Here is a 17,398-nt window from a genome sequence, read left to right as displayed (position 1 = left end):
TTGAAAAATCCCAGAATGTGTTCAGTAAGTCTGTTATTGGGCATGTTGATTAATCAAGATCACAGTTGCAACGTGTCATTCACACGCCATACTTCACATTTACCATCCCCAAGTCACCATATCCTGCAATTAAGGGCCATTTTATGCACACCCTGAACAGCGTATAGCTTTGTTCTGACCTGTCACAGCTCCCAGTGCCCTACCTGCTGAGTCTGATAAGACTTTTATTCCCTCTTCAAAGGTAAGAAAGTCATCTTGAGTAAACCCCATGCTAAGTGTATGACAGAGGTGTTAAGCCAAAATGAAACTTAAACTTCCTCTGTAACTCTCCTTCCATCCTGTGATGCATAATCGCTTAGTTTCACCTTTAACTTCAATCTCCATTTACGACACCAACAGTACACAGTATTAAACAAACTGTCAGGATCATTTTGAGTCTTGCAAGGAGGACAGTATCATCTGCGTATAGAAGAGTGCCACCCCTAAAGTCACCTAATCTGACGTCAATAGCTGCTTTTTTACTTTCAAGTGCTAGATCATTGATCGTTTCCAGTAAATTTATTCACGTACTGTTCTTATACGTACAGTATAAGTACTTGTACTTTAGTTGAGTTTCTATTGATACCACTGTTATTTCACTGTATTTCAAATATAGACCCTTTTTATTCCAATATGTTATTTCATTATATTTCATTAGTATTACTTTAAAACAATAGTCATGAGTAACTTCACAGATTACATTACACCACAACATTAGCTCCAACATTAAAATGCTGCTTAGTAATACATCAGTATTAGTGATCAAATGTTATAATATTTGATTATATATAACACTGACAATGCCATTCTACATGAGGAGTAGGCCACTTTTACTTTTAATAGTTGAAGTGTATTTTTCTGATTTTGGATGCTGGACCTGTACTTAGACCAGTGATACTGCACGTCATGTATTAATGATACTCGTTACCTGGAGAGGTTGGAAAAAGATATACAATTCTTCCCTGTTCCAAAACCAAAATCCAATCCTGAAAAGTGTAGAGTTAGCTAGCTAGCTACTGAAGATATAGCCTACTGAATGTATACACATGTTGCTTTTGCTTTTTAATGATTATAACACTGAAAAAAAGCCAAACACTGTGGGTCTCATTCATGAAAAGTGAGTAAATCTGTGTGTAGATTTGCACATAAAAGCCTATTTTTCCAAAGCGGAGATCGAAATAATTTTGGGTGAAGTGGACTTAAGAAAAAACATTTTATTTTCTTCAGTTAGTAGTGGTGTGACAGGGACAGGCAAAGCGAAGGCCTGGAGGGAGGTAACAGATGCTGTTAATGTTGTCTCCATGGTACAAAGAACCATGTCAGAGGTGAAGCGTAAATGGTTTGATATGAAACTGGAGGCAAAGAAACGCATAAGCACACACACAAAAAATACAGCGGTCACCAAACAAACAGAAGATTCATTTGTGGGGTTTTGAATAAAGTGGGAACGGGAAACCAGAGATGTTTTCTGCATAATGGATAAACTCTAAATCAGTGATGGCTGTCGGAATGTAGAGCTATTTAACATTTATTTTAACAAATGATACGGATAACATATAGCCTACAGCAGTTTTGCATGCATCATCTTCAAATTATTTGAATCTTAATAGCCTAAAGCTCTGTTTTATACAACGTAAATTAAACATTTTTCAAATCAGATTTATTAATTCAAATGATTAAAAAGCCACAAAGAAAATAATTAAAAAAAAATAAAAACGTGTTGTATCAAATAATTCTTTCAGCTGGCGCGTGCTCCTTCGTGGCTCCACCACCTGCTGCTCCTGCTGCTGCTGCTGAACCCAGGCTGTGATCCGGCTGTCCTTACGGATATTTTTATTATCATCATTCAACATGTAGAAAGAACGTGTTACATAGATAATTCACAATCATGAACCTAATCTGGATCTTAAACCTGCTAATTGCCAACTAATGTCACTAAATGTGTTATATTTTTAATATTTTGTCATGTTTACATTACATGTTTCAAAGGCATCTGTGTATTGTGTGCGTAACAGAGCGCAATATGAATTAAAACTGTAATTTCCAATAGTGACAAGCAATATTTATGTGCTTTACTAAATTTACACAAGCACTACGAGTGGTCAGGAGCAGGAGTAGATTTTGTTAGTAGCTACGAAAAGATCGGAGCTACTAAAATATTGATGAATGCGGACATGCACGTAAATTTCCGTCTGCCAACAGTTTACACACAAATTCCTTCTGCTCATGTTTCATGAATGAGACCCTGTGTATCTGCACACACTGTGATGCCACACAGCTGGTTCAATAATCTGCGAAGTTTTCCTTTACATTCATTGTCTTCGGTTGCGAACAGCAGTGATGTGGTGGTTCACTTTTACACTGTGATCTGTAGCCTATAGTATAGTTTTTATAACTATCTTTATTTAACTATCTATGTTTAACCTGTTTTTGCTGCTGAGTGAGTTTGACATCCTGGATATATCCTTCAAGCCACTTTATAGATCACTCTGCTTCTCTCTGGAATCACTATTTCATTTTTCCAAAAAATAGTATAACATTTCTTCAAGGACTGCAGGTAGTTACAGTGTGGGCTCCATGCTGACTGTGACAGCCTGTTGGACCATCACAAAGGGGTGAGGCTCAGCGAAAGGTCAGTAGGGTGGCAGGTGGCCCCCAAATCATTTTCTAATTCACAGTGTAAATAAATTGATAAACACTGGTAACTGTTTTTTGTAGTTTTAATGTAAATAAGGAGACAGAGTGCATTAAAAAGCATGAAAATAGGGCTTGTTTATTGAGAAATGCCAGCGGAGGAGCTCCCAGAGAACCCAACAGAGGTCCAGGCTATGTCCTGAATGCCCTCAAATCCTTAAAACGCCCCTGCGTACACCTTACCTGTTTGGGGCTGCTACAACTGGCCCCTGGCCTCCTGTCATATTGCAAAAGTGGCCCCTGGGTAAACCAAGTTGACTATCCCTGACTTAGACGATTCCTTCCTTGTGGTGTTGCTATTTTGACTTAAGTAATCTGATCTGGAAACTTATTTCACCACCGACTACAGCCTTGATATATCGTATTGACTAACAGGTAAAGCCAAACTTAGGCCTAATGTCCCTTGACATTTTTTCCTTTTCCTCCGTTCCTCCCAAAGAAACTATAACCTTTCCTTGATTCCTTACACACTTCAGAGTGTCACACATTTACTGAATGTTACATTTAATATTAATGTGGAGTGAGGCTGTTTGCATTGCGGTGTAACGGATGAGTTAAGGGGAAGTGGATACTTTGGTTTATACTTACAGCCTGTGTGTGGCACAGGGCTCGTGCTGCGACTCATCACACGTAGCCACGGTTTCACATTGCGGGCGCGTGCCCGTGTGCGCGCTCACACCGGCTATTGTGTTTTTATCAACAAGGAGACCACCGTGGCCTTACGGGTATCAGAGCCGGCCAGCTAGACGACAAGGGACTGCTAACACCATGGCGGACGAACAAGAAATAATGTGCAAATTAGAAAATATCTTGGAGATACGGTGAGACTTGGACCCGGAATGAAACGTTTTGTAGTCAGATATTTGGCACGCACTGAGAAACGTTATCTTAGCTAACATTAGCCGGCCAAGGAGAAGCCCCCTTGGCTCCGCTTTTGTTACTGAGCTAGCTAATATTAGCCTGTCTGCGAACCTGTCTATAATAGGTTTGTGCTGTTCTAGTTTTAGCCTGTTTCCGTCTGGGTTTGGAAACATTCACCACAGCCTGGACGATACATAGGTTCACAGAAACTGTAACGTTAGTCCAGGTGCATCTTCGTATCATACATACATCAACATTCCAGATGTGTAACGTTAACGTTATCAACAAAATGCCAGATGTGCGGTGCTAATTATTTCTGTGGGTAAGCTAGCTACTTAGCCAGCAGGCTTATCGGTCTGTCATTATCTCAGTGAACACCGGTGGCAGAATAGTGTTTGTTTGCCCTCATGTCTTCTTATCAGCCACACTTAGTAACTGCGTAACAGATGTGCATAATATCTTAATTACTGCATTTAATACATTAATTCATGGCTGTGGTGATTGGCCATTCAGCTTAAAATCAGTGCAGAACGTCTGTGAAGTTATTCATTATTTTACACAAACTCAAAGCACTGGATGACAGATGGAAAATAATGTCTGGTGTTTGAGATCTTGTTGTATTTGTGGGGAAATCTCTTTCCATTTGTTGCATCTGTGAGGGGAATAACCTGACAGTTGGCGTCTTTTGTCTGCACCACTGTTCACAGGAACAAGACTGTCCAGATGCAGAAGATCAAGTCGCGTCTTAAGATTGAGTTTGAGGCCCTGGAGTCTGAGGAGAAGCACCTGAAAGAGTACAAACAAGAGATGGATCTGCTTCTACAAGAGAAAATGGCACATGTGGAGGAGCTGCGGCTCATACATGCAGATATCAATGTGGTGAGTGAGTCCTGCAGTCAGAGTTAAGCACTGTCTGTAGAGGAAATGATCCTGAAATCACAGCTCAGCTTTCAGATGAGTACACTTTAGCAACAGCACTGAGGATAGCAATGTTAGGCCAACAATAACTGTAGTGAATCCATTATGAAGTGACTGTATTATTTTCACAACAAAATATGCACCATGATGTCCAGGTACAACAATGACTAGCTTACACTGAGCGTATTACATTTATGTATTTCTGAAATACACAATCCTGTACTTTTAGATGGAGAGCACCATCAAGCAGTCAGAGAATGACCTGAACAAGCTGCTGGAAACAACTCGTCGCCTGCATGATGAGTACAAACCTCTGAAGGAGCACGTCGACGCCCTCAGGATGACTTTAGGTCTTCACAGACTCCCTAACCTGAACGAAGAAGAGGAAAAGCTCTCCCTGGAGTCAGTATACACACATAAACAGATACACACACACACAAAAAAAGCATGCACTATACACTGAAATTCAGATGTTGCTTGACACAGTTTAATGTGCGTTGTCTTGATATTGTAGCCCAAAGGCTTGCAGAGACATAGTGAGTATATTGGTTGATTTTATTAATTATTAGGTCAGAGGTGGGACCAAATCATTATTTTGTAAATCACATGTAAGTCTTTGCACTCAAATTCCAAGTCCTAAACTTTAAGTTTGGAGTCATAAACAAGTTATAATGTTCTCTTTTCCATAACTAATGCCATTTTAACAACAAAATAATATATTAAATGTACAAAAATCATAAATGCTTTTAAAAATGTAACGTAACGTAACGTTAATTCTTTGTGGTTCTCACCTGCAACTTCACTGGATGCTGCTGGATTGGTTCAAACAAAGTGGATCTGGGGAATTAAGTGTCCACTTGCTGTGAATGAATAGCATCAAAAGTCAGTATATGAAGGGAAGTTAAATGATTGGTGGCACACTTTTTAGATAACATTCTTTTAACTCTTTGGGCTTTGGGGGAGGTATGTATTTTCAAGTCAAAAAGCTTGAGTCCAAGTGAAGTCACGGGTTGTTGGTCTTAAAGTCCAAGTGTCATATCTTTTTTGATTTTGTTGAGTCTAAAGTCATCAAAGTTGTGACTCCAATCTGACTCCAAGTCATGTTACTCAAGTTCACACCTCTGCCATAAGAACATATAAATGTAGCATAAACAAGAAGAGAAAAAGAAAAAAGAAAAATGGACTCGAGCCTTGTAGTACACCACATGTAATCAGTGGGTTTCAGAAAATAAACTCATTCACAGAGTGTTGTAATATCCACCAAGTCAAAGAGTTCCTCTCCAGTGCCATCCTTTAAATACTGACCTATTGCTTCAGTCTATTAATAAGGTTGCTTTGGTCCACAGTGTCATCTGCAGCATCAGGCTGCAACAGCACTCATCCAGATACAATTTATGGGCCTGATGACCGCATCTGTCACAGCATCACTATGCACGAGCCATTCAGTGATAACAGAACCCAAACTGGAAATATGTCTTGATATTTCTTATTATAATTATTGTTTAAGTCTTAGAGCAATGAAAGGTAGTTATGCAACGGACGCATATAAAAATCATGTAGACAATTTTTTTTTTTTTTGCACACAAGCAGCCTTTGAATATTCAGACACAACAGAGAGCAATCTGGTTGGTACATAATTTAAAAAGTCTGAGGGGAATTTCCTTGATGTCCACAAAGCCAGAAAGTAGTTTCACATTTGAGATAAATCAGTTCACAGAGCGAGATCAGGCTAATGTAACTCGATGTATTATGATAAGGACAGGATGATAAGGACAGGGGCTGTCCGTAATGAAAGTAGGACGGAAAATCCTAGACCACATGTCCTTAGCTTTATCTGAGAAGGTTAGCAATATTTGGCTGTCAAAACCATAGATGAAAAGGACTCTAGAGGGAAAATGAATTATTGATGGTGATACATTCATAAAAATAGTTTGCTCTTATGCTCGTATTACTTAATATATTTATAGTGCACCAAATCATAGATATATACAGTATATATATATATATATATATATATATATATATAAATTTGCATTTATATATTTCTGCATATATATGGAAATGTCGACAAATTTTGACTCCTATTTTCCTGGACAACAGTATCTATGTGTTATGGTCAATGATGTCCACCAAGGCAATAACAATCCTCTGTCAAAGTCCAAGATATTTTTATGTTGGTAATTGGAGAGGAATATTTCAGCATTCAGCAGATTGACCAGAGCAGTGCAGCAATGGGCAACAGTAAATAATCACAAACAGGGTTATGAATAGAACCATTAATACTTATACTGACAATTCTGTTGGGTGTTAACAAATTGTACAGATCATGGCAGTGTCCCCAGATGTCTTTAAATGTAGCTGTTAAGATGACAGTCAGTTGTAGTAGTCTGCCAGTAGTTTTGCAACAGATGTTCAGGTCAGATTTCTCAGACGTCAAGGACGAATAGCAGTTCCCTGCCCTTTTCGTCACCATGGTGTCATACGGTTTTTGTTATGATGAAAAGTGCAGCTTATTCTTGAAACAGTGCGGGGTGGGGGAAATTTCCTACATTGCATTACAGAAAATATTCTTTGAGTGGGAGATTATCTTCTGGTCCTCAGTTTTCGGAAGAACCCGATAATATATCTGTTTTTAATATTTAGTCATTCATCTGTATGGAGTGTTGAGCAGGTTTTCATACAGAGCTGGGCAACATATCAGTGTTATATTGATATCATCATATAGGACTAGATATCGTCTTCTTATCCCGATTTTGGATATTGTTATATCTTAAGTGTTGTCTTTTCCTGGTTTTAAAGGCGGCATTACAGTTAAGTGATGTCATTTCTGAACTTATCCGACTGTTTTAGCTGATCTATTATTAACCTTTACCCACTTAGTCATTATGTCACCTTTACTGATTAATATTTATCAAAAATCTAATTGTGTAAATGTTTTGTGAAAGCACCAATAGTCAACCCTATAATATCAGTGCAATTATTAATATCAAAGTATTTGGTCAAAAATATCGATATATTTGATTTTCTCCATATCGACCTGTCCTACTTTCATAGCCATAATGTATATTATTGACAAGAAGATCTTTGGATTATCTCAAGTTAGTGGGACATTAATTTTTAAATGCCGCTTTTTGATGCTTTGAACAAAAACAAAATTCCATTCACTTTTATCGTACTTTGGGGGCAACACAAGTCTCAGCAGATATCCATAAACCTTGGTACATTAAGTCAAAATGTACACACATGACTCTTAGTGGTTGGCCTTAAAAACTCTGCATTGAATTTAATTAAAAAATGCCAGTGTTCATCAAACAACACTCGGGGGCGAATTCACAAAAAGGATTTTGTGAATTGGACCCACAGAGGACTGTTGTATCGTCAAACAGTGCCAAGTATCTTTTTTTTTTTTTTATCATATAGATTATTCATTCATATCCTGTTGGGGGTTCGCAGAGGTGCTGGAGCCTATCCCAGCTGACATTGGGAGAGAGACGGGGTACATCCTTGACAGGTCGCCAGACTATCACAAGGCTAACATAAAAAGACAGACAACCATTCACACTCACATTCACACCTATGGGCAATTTAGAGTCACCAAAAAACCTGCATGTCTTTGGACTGTGGGAGGAAACCGGAGTACCTGTAGAAAACCCATGCTGACATAGGGAGAACATGCAAACTCCGCACAGAAGGGCTACACCACCCTGGAACTCTCTTGCTGTGAGGCGACAATGCTAACCACTGCACCACTTTGCTGCCATATAATATGAATTATGAATGAATGAATGAATTTATTTTATTTCGAACATAAAAAAATAAAATTTAAAGACAGAAAACAGAATACAAACAAAAAAGAACAGTGTCCGAAAAGGAGCAGGTAGAAGTAAAACTTATATGACCCTACCCCTTTCTTACTTATTTATTAATAAATTAAACAGCTTCATAAAACAATTTACAACCAAATATAAACATACAAACAACTATCCCCAATCTATTTACAACCCAAATTAAATATATACACATTCATCAAATTATTTACAACCCTAATATCCACCCAGTGTTATTATTATAACAGATACAAATTAAAATTCAGGTAGCCTACTTGAATAATGTAATCAATTACTTTTTCAGTCCACTAGGTACACTTTGCTGCTGCAAAAAAAGAAGTGGGATGAACAGACTAAAAAACTTGATTGTGATAATACCGCATCATGAAGTCACTAGTGATTCCCACCCCTCCTTTCCAGTAATCCTGGCAGCAGTGATTGTGGCCAGGTGAAGGCACAGTCATGCCAGGTGTGCCCCTGCAATTCCTCAGTTTTTATTTCTAGCATTGTTCTGCCAACTGTGTTCTTGACGCAAAGGTAACATTCATTCTTTGCCACATAGATAACTGCAGTCACTTGCAAACCTTTATAGGGGATGTTTGCACCGTAATATCAGTTGCGCAATATCTTTCGGGGAAATGGACCTTGAGACGGGACAGATAGCATTGCAAGTGATATGCAAATCATGGTGCTGTCAGCGGCCGCAGTCTATTCTTTTTGAATTTTTACTTTTTAGATGTTTGAGTCTCTGTAGCTTGCATCGTGTAGAGGACGTTCGAATAATTTCAGGCTTGAAGAGAAGTATCTGATGGGTGTTTGCTTGATGGACAGGTCTGTTAGCCTATTCAAAAATTGAGTTTCACATAATTTCCCCTCCATTTGTCTAGTTTCTGTCTTCACAAACTTGATAAATATATCCATTTTGAAGCCTCTGAGTGTCCCCGTTATCCACAACATTGCAGGCACATCAGGGAGGACTGACAGATACACAAACTGCAGTCTAACACCCATCAACAATGTATGATATTACTGTAAGAGTGGACAGTTTGCTGTGGAGCAAATCTGAAATGTTAACGTGGCCAAGGATCATGTTTTCAAGTGTTCCTTGGAACAGTTGTAGAAAATGCTGCTATGGTACAGACCAAAATATTGTCTGTAATGATTCGGCCAGATGTTGATTTGGTCCCTTACTCACAGGTACAGCTGTCAAGATGTGACATTCCATCTCACTTGACAGTAAATAGGGAAATTCAAAGTAATTGAAATTGTAGTTTAGGTTGGTAAGGATATTTTAAATAGAAATGTTCTACACAGATGAAGAGCTTAAGTTGTGAGGAAGTGTGCTGGACCAGCGCTGCGTCGCACGCTGACAGCACTGTTGGCAGGCTGGCTTCTCAGTTTGGAAGCTGAGATGATGAGTTCATTTGGCCAGGTGGTAGTCGTCTCTCTTTTCCTTCTTGGTGGCGTGCTCCTAGATTTTGCTGGCGTTTACTTAGAAAGTTATCGCTGTTGTTCTTAGGTGGGGTTTTGTTTCTTAGAGAACTCATCACTCAGGAAGATTTCCGATGACGTCTGAAGAGATGCTATAACGATCATTTTTACACCTCGCTGCCAGAAAAATCATTCTAGCACTAATAGCACCTAATGTAGATGTTTTAGACGGTGTGATCTTGTGAGAACTTCTGAGAATATTAAGTTACATTTCACATGCCTAAGGGGTCAGTAAGAGCAAAATCATCCCACTTTAATATTAACTTTTATGAAAACAAGAACAGCAAAGAATTTGTATCAAACAAACTTGTGTTAACTGAGACATACTGACGTGTTTGTGTAAAGTGTTGCTTGGAATAGCTTAAATAGGGCTTTGGTGGATCGTGGTTACAGGACATATAATCTTTTAAATTTGTTCTGTGAATCTTCTGCTCTATCACAAACCTATTTTGAGAGAAACCAGAGAGCTTAAAGAAATGGGATATCACTTTTTTCTTTTTTTGAAAATGGGCCAGTCAGGCCTAAAGTCCAAGGCCAAATTTCTTTCCCAGCCCTCCACACTCACGGACACGCTCACATGCATGCAGACAAACACTCTCACACTGACTGTACTTTTGCTCAGAGTTGTACATATAAAGAAGACGCGTGGGATTGACTATAATGTTCTCCAATTTTAGTCGCCCTTTGTATTTGGTTTTGTCACTCGGCGTCTCTTGATACACAGCGAAGATGGGATAATCTCAACTGTGATATGATTCATACGCTCTAAATAAGAATCACAGCTAGCCAGGTTTCTCTCTTTCTTTGCTTTGAACAGTTACTTTGAGAAGCAGAAAGCCGAGTGGCAGAAGGAGCCGCATGAGCCCGCCATCCCAGAGTCTCTCGCTGCCGCTGCAGCAGCAGCACAGCAGCTTCAGGTGTCCAGGAAGCAAGATGCACGCCAGACGGCCACCTTCAGACAGCAACCTCCACCTATGAAGGTAATGCTCATACTGACCTAAAGTAGCTGCAACCAGGATCTGAAGAAAGGTCTTGCTTTTGGTGGATGGTCTGACCTAATTATATAGCAGCCATTTTATTTTAAGGTCTAAGTTACAGATATTTAGCTTGCACTTTGTAGTGTCACTGTTTCTAAGATGTAATCAGCTCCTAGTTGTCTCATATATGGAGAAAATGGTAAAAAACAAACTAAGACACCATCCTAAAGTTGATTTAAGAAAACTATAAGCTTGGTCAGATCAGATACACCCACATACACCCAGATACCACCTGACAACATTGCTTGTTTCTACAAGGCAGCAAGAAGGACATAATACGAAGCGATTGCTCAAAATTTCTCCCCCTCTCTCCAGGCTTGCCTGTCCTGCCACCAGCAGATTCATCGTAATGCTCCCATCTGCCCATTGTGCAAGGCCAAGAGCCGCTCTCGCAACCCAAAGAAGCCCAAGAGGAAGCCTGATGAGTAGATCACACTCTACCTTCAGCTTCAGTAGCATTTAAGGGACCTGGTCCGACACACTGATCCAAGATCGGCCACGTACATCACACTATGTGACTGAAATAACAGATCTGTGCAGCAGGACAATTTCCACAAACAGTCCCCACTTTAACAAATTGTCTTAGTACCTTTTTTCATAAACTGTCGACTGAAATTTGACGGAGGATCCGGTGATGTCATTCTGTTGTTTGTTTTTATCAGTGCTTTGGATGTGTTTATATGTAACCGTATGACTTCTATAGTAGGTTTACTAGCATCTAAACATGTAACTGCAATAATGCGAAAAGGAAATTGACAAGATGTCCAAATAATTTTGTTATCTTTTTTTGCCTTTGATGTTGTACTGTACTTTCTAATTTTGTTTCAATGCATGCGTGCTTCCATGGCTGTCTGTAGTGTATTTCTGTGCCAATATAAAAATCAAATAGGTTTAATTGAAGTTAAACACAATGTTGTTTTAATGTTTACAGTGTTCAAGTGACCACACATGGGAGAAAAAAAAAGCCAGACTCATTTGCTCTGAATAGTGTTGTGTGTTTAACTTTAATACAGTGATGAGAAAATAAATGGCTCTTTTGTACTAACCTTGTTAGCACATCCTTTTGTTCTACACCCAAAAACAAAAGCTAGACATTTGTGTTATCAGGCAGTGTGAACATAAACACAGCTGTAGCCGAGCAGGACAACCGAGGACGCCACCATCAGCATATGGATTAGTGTTTATCGGGCAAATGGGTGGGTTTAGTCTGTGTCAAAATAAAGAGATAGGAACATGTTTGACTCCGCCACAACATTATCCCTGTCATTGTATTAATACTGCGCCCATCATGCCTGCAGCTATCTGTCTGAAAAAGGACAGCGAGGTCTTGCTAAATGAGTTCCTGTAGCGTTTTTGTCAGGGTAACCCCTCCTTTCATCTGTTGCCAGGGTAACTCCACGTTCCTTAGGTGTTGCTAAGGCAACCCCAGGTTGCTGTGACCCGCACATCTCCACCAAGTAGTTCCTCCCAAATCCAGTGAGGGGCATCGGAGGGCTTTGAGAGATGTTGCACCAACTCCCACTGCCTCCACACTCCTGCAACACATAGATTAATATTTTAATCCTGTGAATAATTAATGTGATCAGCCGTATTGACGCAAATATTAGTTGGCAGCTGGAAACACAAGAGCTTGTAAGAGTTTGACAGTGTCACTTACTCCATAGCTCAAGTGTGTGTTTAGTCTGCCCTTCAGTGTTTGGGACTGCAGTTGTGTCTCCTTCCTCCTGATAAAACTTGTCAAGGCCAGAGAAGCCTGTTCCTGCACACACTCAGAGCAGACAGCGGGATCATGGAGCTCCACCTCTGCAGCCTGCCACACAACATGCACACATTAACTGCAGAAACTGTGCAGGGTTTTCTATCATGATTACAGCCCCCACGGCAGAAATGAGTCACACAAGAGCGTCATCTGACCCGCCTCATGTCCTCCTTGAAAGTTTTCAGCCTCAGCATTGAGATGAGTTGAGGGGGGACGGGCTGGACTCCGGGACCTTGACATATGAGATTGGGGGAGGTTTGGTCTCTCTGTGGTGTTGTACAGCCTGGGAGAGGGAGGCTACATTCTCTGGGATGTCTAAACTCGTCCCCGGGTACAAGTTGTCTCTCACAGCCGCTCCTCTGTCTCCTCCTGGCTTCTTTGCGCTTGTGTCTCCTCCTGTCCTCCTCTGAGGACTGGAGTTGCTGCTGTTTGTCTCGGACACGATGTATCATTCTTCTACAGTAGCTCCTTAGGGCTTGCTCCTCTTCCTCCGCCATGTTTATACAAAGCACAGCACAGTTTGGATCAGTTTTAAATGGGTATCGTAACTCACTTAGTGACGTCACCTGCAAATTAAACAGCGGTCCAGTTTTTAATGGCTAAATGAGTCCCAGTACCGAAACCAAGAGTTTCGCAACACCAGACTACTGGGAGTGAAATATGAAACGAGTTAACGAGATACAGAGGTCAATGGGAACATGGCTTTCCCCGTCATCAAACTGTGTTTATACGTCCTCTTCTTTTAGTGTTTACTCCAGCTGCGCTTCCTGCCATCAGTGAACTACTACCTCCATCTGGTGGTCGACAGGTGCACTGCAAGGGGAAGCACATGGACGTGTTTTTGATTTATTCCAATGTAATTCATTGGTTTATGTATTTTTTTTAAGGTTATAATTTTTTTTCAATTTCCCCCCATGTACACCAGAGGATGTCCAGCAAAATGTAACAGGACAGTAACCACGATTACCAATACCAAATATAAAATGTGCAGTACAAAGATAATAAAAAACAAAATGTGCAATACTTAGACAACAAAAACATATGTACTCTTCCCTTTGAACCATCTTTTTCTCTAGAAAAGGGAGGTTCAAATAAATCTATGATAATTGCAATCATATTTTTAATATTATCAATTAGAGGGAAGGTATAAAATGTCCATTCTTCCATTTTACATCCACGTACTCACCTTTTTGGCACAATATCATATATGGCAACATCAGTGCATTGCTTCCAAGTGATGTATTTCATATTCAGTGCTGTTTTGTGTCAGAATATATCCAGAAATAGACATTAAAACAAGATTTTAGATTTAGAATTTTTTAGATTTCTGATTTTGAAAATGTAAAAGATGTTAATTTCCAACATTTAATCTTTAATAATTGTTGCAGTTTAAATGTTAAGTGCATTTACAATGCAATGCATAAATAAGTAAATAGCGTTGTTGTTGTACAGTTGGTTAATAGTCTTATTTTCAGGATTCCTGAAGTTTGCATCAAAAGCAAATCTAAGTTACCCACATTTGTTTGTTCCATGTCTGTGTGCTCAAATAAATAAATAAATAAAGTTTACTCATGTATTCCTACAATGCCAGGAATCTGGACTCTTGTGCCATCTGCTGAAAGAATGTGGTGTGTCACAGCCTCCCTTCTAAACATGGGACAGTCTGAAGACATGGGAGGGTTTGGCAGAGGAACAGCTGACTGGCTGCTCCTTTAAAGCCTCTGACAGTCACGCAGCTGACACACTGAAATGGCTGCCTCGGTGTGAATCAGGGAAGCAGGGTGATAGCGGGGCACATGCAGGCAAACTAACGGCCTTTCTCAGTGATAATTTGCCTTTACACAGTGGGGAAACCCAACAGTGCAGTTGCGGCCTATTTGACAAGCTGAAATAAAAAAAACTGTGGTGAATTAGGCTTCTCCGTGTACGGCGACACAGAGACACAGACATCTCCATTTCATTTTTGTTTGTATTCAGGACACACTCACCAATCACAGACTGAGTGTCACACTCATATCACCTTTCTAATTATAAACCTGAGCCTTGACTCTCCAAGAATGGAAGTTTAGCCAGGCCCATCTGTGGCCTAAAATTAGCCCCCACCCCCCAGAAAGGAGCTCTGGCCCCCAGTACACACACACACACACACACACACACACACACACACTATGCTGCACTTTTCACATTTCACAGTTCCTTTGGAAGCATCACAAACTCCTTGAGGACATTTCTGCCCTTCTCTCTTCCACGTGACTTATTATGGACTTTTAAAACTTCTGATATCTTGGAAATAACCTCAGTGAGCAACTCGTAGAGGTGAGTGTCTTGCTGCAGTAAGTTCCAGTTCATTGCTGTTGACATAAAACATGTAACTTTGTTTCTGCTGAGCAAACTCTGTGGGCATGTACAAGAGAAGCATTCATTTTTGTGTCTACAGGTAAAAAATACATACATGTATGGCTTTGAAGCAGTGCACATTATATCTACGTAGGTGGTGTTAATGTGATTTGTCTTACATACAGTAATTGTGTGTTGTAAACAAACTCCATAGTCTTACTGTACTGTCATGTTGAGAAATGCCAGTCTTTAATTTTCATGAAGGAATTTGTTCTGTTAAAATAAAAATCATGCCTAACAAAATATGACAAGAGTATGTCTGCTGTGTGTGTGTTTGGGTGCATTACCATCTCTCTCTGCCATTGCAGATGGAAGGGCTCTGACTTGCACCAGCCTGGGGTTACATTATGGTTCTGGGCCAAGCTGTCAACATGAGTTTGATGGACATTTCGAAGATTTTTTCCATGCTGCAGCCTAAGGAGGAGGATGAGGACAACGAACAGTGTCAGGCCCTGAACAATGCCGTGAGCAGTGACAACGTGACTTTACTCTCAGAGCTCCTGTCTCAGGAGAGCTACAGGAGGTCTATCAATGCTCGAAGCGGGTGGGGGGTCCCAGTAACCCCCTTGCGCACTGCTGCCGCTCTGGGACACCTGAGGTGCTTGGAGTTGTTGTTGGAGCACGGTGCAGAGGTGAGATACAGAGAGAGCTTTTTGTTGTAGAGTTTTCAGATGAGGATGGTGAGATGGGTGTTTGAGAGCTGTGCCTGCTGGTGGGTGTAATGGACATAAGTATTCTTTTTAATAACCCAAATTATATACTGCACTCAGCCATCAAACATTTCGTTTAAAAACCCAGAAAGGTTCTTGGACTCTTCCTGCAGGTCTTTTTCATCTATTAAAAATGAAGAGTGAGAAAAGATTTTCACTTCATTCTACAGCACTGAAGCTGTACTAATCAATGTTTTAAATGAACAATGGATCCAATGGCAAAGTGTAATATGAAAGAAGTCACTGGTAGTGACATGCCCTCATAAGATTATTACCCAACTTTGCAGTTCACCTCAGGTCTACAGAATATTTTAGTGCCTTTTAGTTTTTTGTTTTAGTTTTTCATAATTAATGTTGTTTCCAAAAGAAGCAGGCAGCTGTTTTTGGCAAAAAAAACCCCTCTGATAATCCCACTTCACACTACCTGACCAGTAATAAACAGCAGATGGACAGTGTGAACATATAGCAACCCAGTCGCTAGAATAAATGCTGGCATTATACATTTCTCCAAACCATGAATGTGATAAAATGTTTACATTTCATATGTAGCAGATATGTTGAACTTGACATTTCTTAACATTTGGATTCTCAGTTTTGTGTTGATAGTGCTGTGGTTAACACTCTGTTATGTGTAGGCAAAAAACCCTTGGTTAAGGTTAGGAAAAAATCCTATTTTGGCTTAAAGTGACTGTATCTTTTTTTTTGTTCATGTTGTTTTATTTTTGCCACAAACACAGTTAGACATGCCCCGCATTGCATTAAAAAAAATGCCCGGCTTTGTTGCAACAAACATGGCTGAAAATGTCCCAACACTACATTAAAAAATACCTGGTTTTGTCACCATAAACACAGCTGGAAACATCCCAACACTGCATTAAAATGTACCATTTTTTTTTTTGTGCCACAAACGCAGTTTAAAATGTCCCGACATTGTGTTAAAAAATACCGGGTTTGTCGCAGCAAACACTGCTGGAAACATACCAACATTGCTTTAAAAAAATACCCAGTTTTGTCGTCACAAACACAGCTGGAAGTGTCCCGACATTGTGCTGTAAAATACCCAGGTTTGTCAAGACAAACACAGTTTAAAACATCCTCACATTGTGTTAAAAAATTCCAGGTTTTGTTGCAACAAACACAGCTGGAAATGTCCTGACATTGGGTTAAAAAACATCCAGTTTTGTTGCAACAAACGGGCTGGAAATGTCCCAACACTGCGTTAAAAAATCCACGGTTTTGTTGTAACAAACAGGCTGAAAATGTCCTGACTTGGGGGTTAAAAAACATCCAGTTTTGTTGTAACAAACACAACTGGAAATGTCCCGACATTGCGTTAAAAAATATCCAGTTTTGTTGTAACAAACACGACTGGAAATGTCCCAACATTGCGTTAAAAAATACCCGGATTGGTTGCAATAAACACGGCTGGAAATGTCCCAACATTGCGTTAAAAAATACCCGGATTGGTTGTAACAAACACAGCTGGAAATGTCCCAACATTGGGTTAAAAAACATCCAGTTTTGTTGCAGCAAACAGGCTTGAAATGTCCCGACATTAGGTCAAAAAATACCCAGTTTTGTTAAAACAAACATGGCTGGAAATGTGCTGACATTGGGTTAAAAAATACCCAGTTCTGTAACCACAAACACAACTGGAAATGTCCC

At 39.8% G+C, this 17,398-nt stretch overlaps 3 protein-coding genes across 3 annotated transcripts in view; 2 read left to right on the top strand and 1 right to left on the bottom strand.

The window, feature by feature from the left end:
- The first annotated feature begins 3,396 nt into the window (after positions 1-3,396).
- On the top strand, positions 3,397-11,912 carry zc4h2 (zinc finger, C4H2 domain containing). The gene is made up of 5 exons (XM_050043109.1): positions 3,397-3,554; positions 4,302-4,473; positions 4,742-4,914; positions 10,648-10,810; positions 11,183-11,912. Exons 1-5 carry the CDS (start codon positions 3,502-3,504, stop codon positions 11,294-11,296), a joined length of 675 nt encoding a protein of 224 aa, XP_049899066.1. The 5' UTR covers positions 3,397-3,501; the 3' UTR covers positions 11,297-11,912.
- On the bottom strand, positions 11,853-13,378 carry LOC126389419 (uncharacterized). Its single transcript, XM_050043108.1, has 3 exons — positions 12,782-13,378; positions 12,525-12,677; positions 11,853-12,402 (listed from the first exon to the last, which is right to left on the bottom strand). Exons 1-3 carry the CDS (start codon positions 13,121-13,123, stop codon positions 12,166-12,168), a joined length of 732 nt encoding a protein of 243 aa, XP_049899065.1. The 5' UTR covers positions 13,124-13,378; the 3' UTR covers positions 11,853-12,165.
- A 1,385-nt stretch (positions 13,379-14,763) lies between these two features.
- LOC126389418 (ankyrin repeat and SOCS box protein 12-like) overlaps positions 14,764-17,398 on the top strand; it is a 10,242-nt gene continuing 7,607 nt past the window's right edge. The window contains exons 1-2 of the mRNA XM_050043106.1: positions 14,764-14,942; positions 15,332-15,655. Of these exons, the coding sequence (XP_049899063.1) occupies positions 15,371-15,655 (285 nt within the window). The 5' untranslated portion in view covers positions 14,764-14,942; positions 15,332-15,370. The remainder of the gene's footprint in view (positions 14,943-15,331; positions 15,656-17,398) is intronic.

This window comes from Epinephelus moara, chromosome 4 (genome assembly GCF_006386435.1).
Source record: "Epinephelus moara isolate mb chromosome 4, YSFRI_EMoa_1.0, whole genome shotgun sequence".
Classification (NCBI taxonomy): domain Eukaryota; kingdom Metazoa; phylum Chordata; class Actinopteri; order Perciformes; family Serranidae; genus Epinephelus; species Epinephelus moara.
This window is presented reverse-complemented; position numbering and strand designations above follow the sequence as displayed.

Excerpts from the sequence above, each read along its gene's own strand:
- LOC126389419 (XM_050043108.1), bottom strand. The coding sequence starts at position 13,123 with ATGGCGGAGGAAGAGGAGCAAGCCCTAAGGAGCTACTGTAGAAGAATG. Across the intron at positions 12,678-12,781 it reads TCAAGGAGGACATGAGGCGG|GCTGCAGAGGTGGAGCTCCA; the intron begins GTCAGATGACGC and ends GTTGTGTGGCAG. Across the intron at positions 12,403-12,524 it reads ACACACACTTGAGCTATGGA|GAGTGTGGAGGCAGTGGGAG; the intron begins GTAAGTGACACT and ends TATGTGTTGCAG.
- zc4h2 (XM_050043109.1), top strand. The coding sequence starts at position 3,502 with ATGGCGGACGAACAAGAAATAATGTGCAAATTAGAAAATATCTTGGAG. Across the intron at positions 4,474-4,741 it reads TACATGCAGATATCAATGTG|ATGGAGAGCACCATCAAGCA; the intron begins GTGAGTGAGTCC and ends CTGTACTTTTAG. Across the intron at positions 4,915-10,647 it reads GAGGAAAAGCTCTCCCTGGA|TTACTTTGAGAAGCAGAAAG; the intron begins GTCAGTATACAC and ends TGCTTTGAACAG.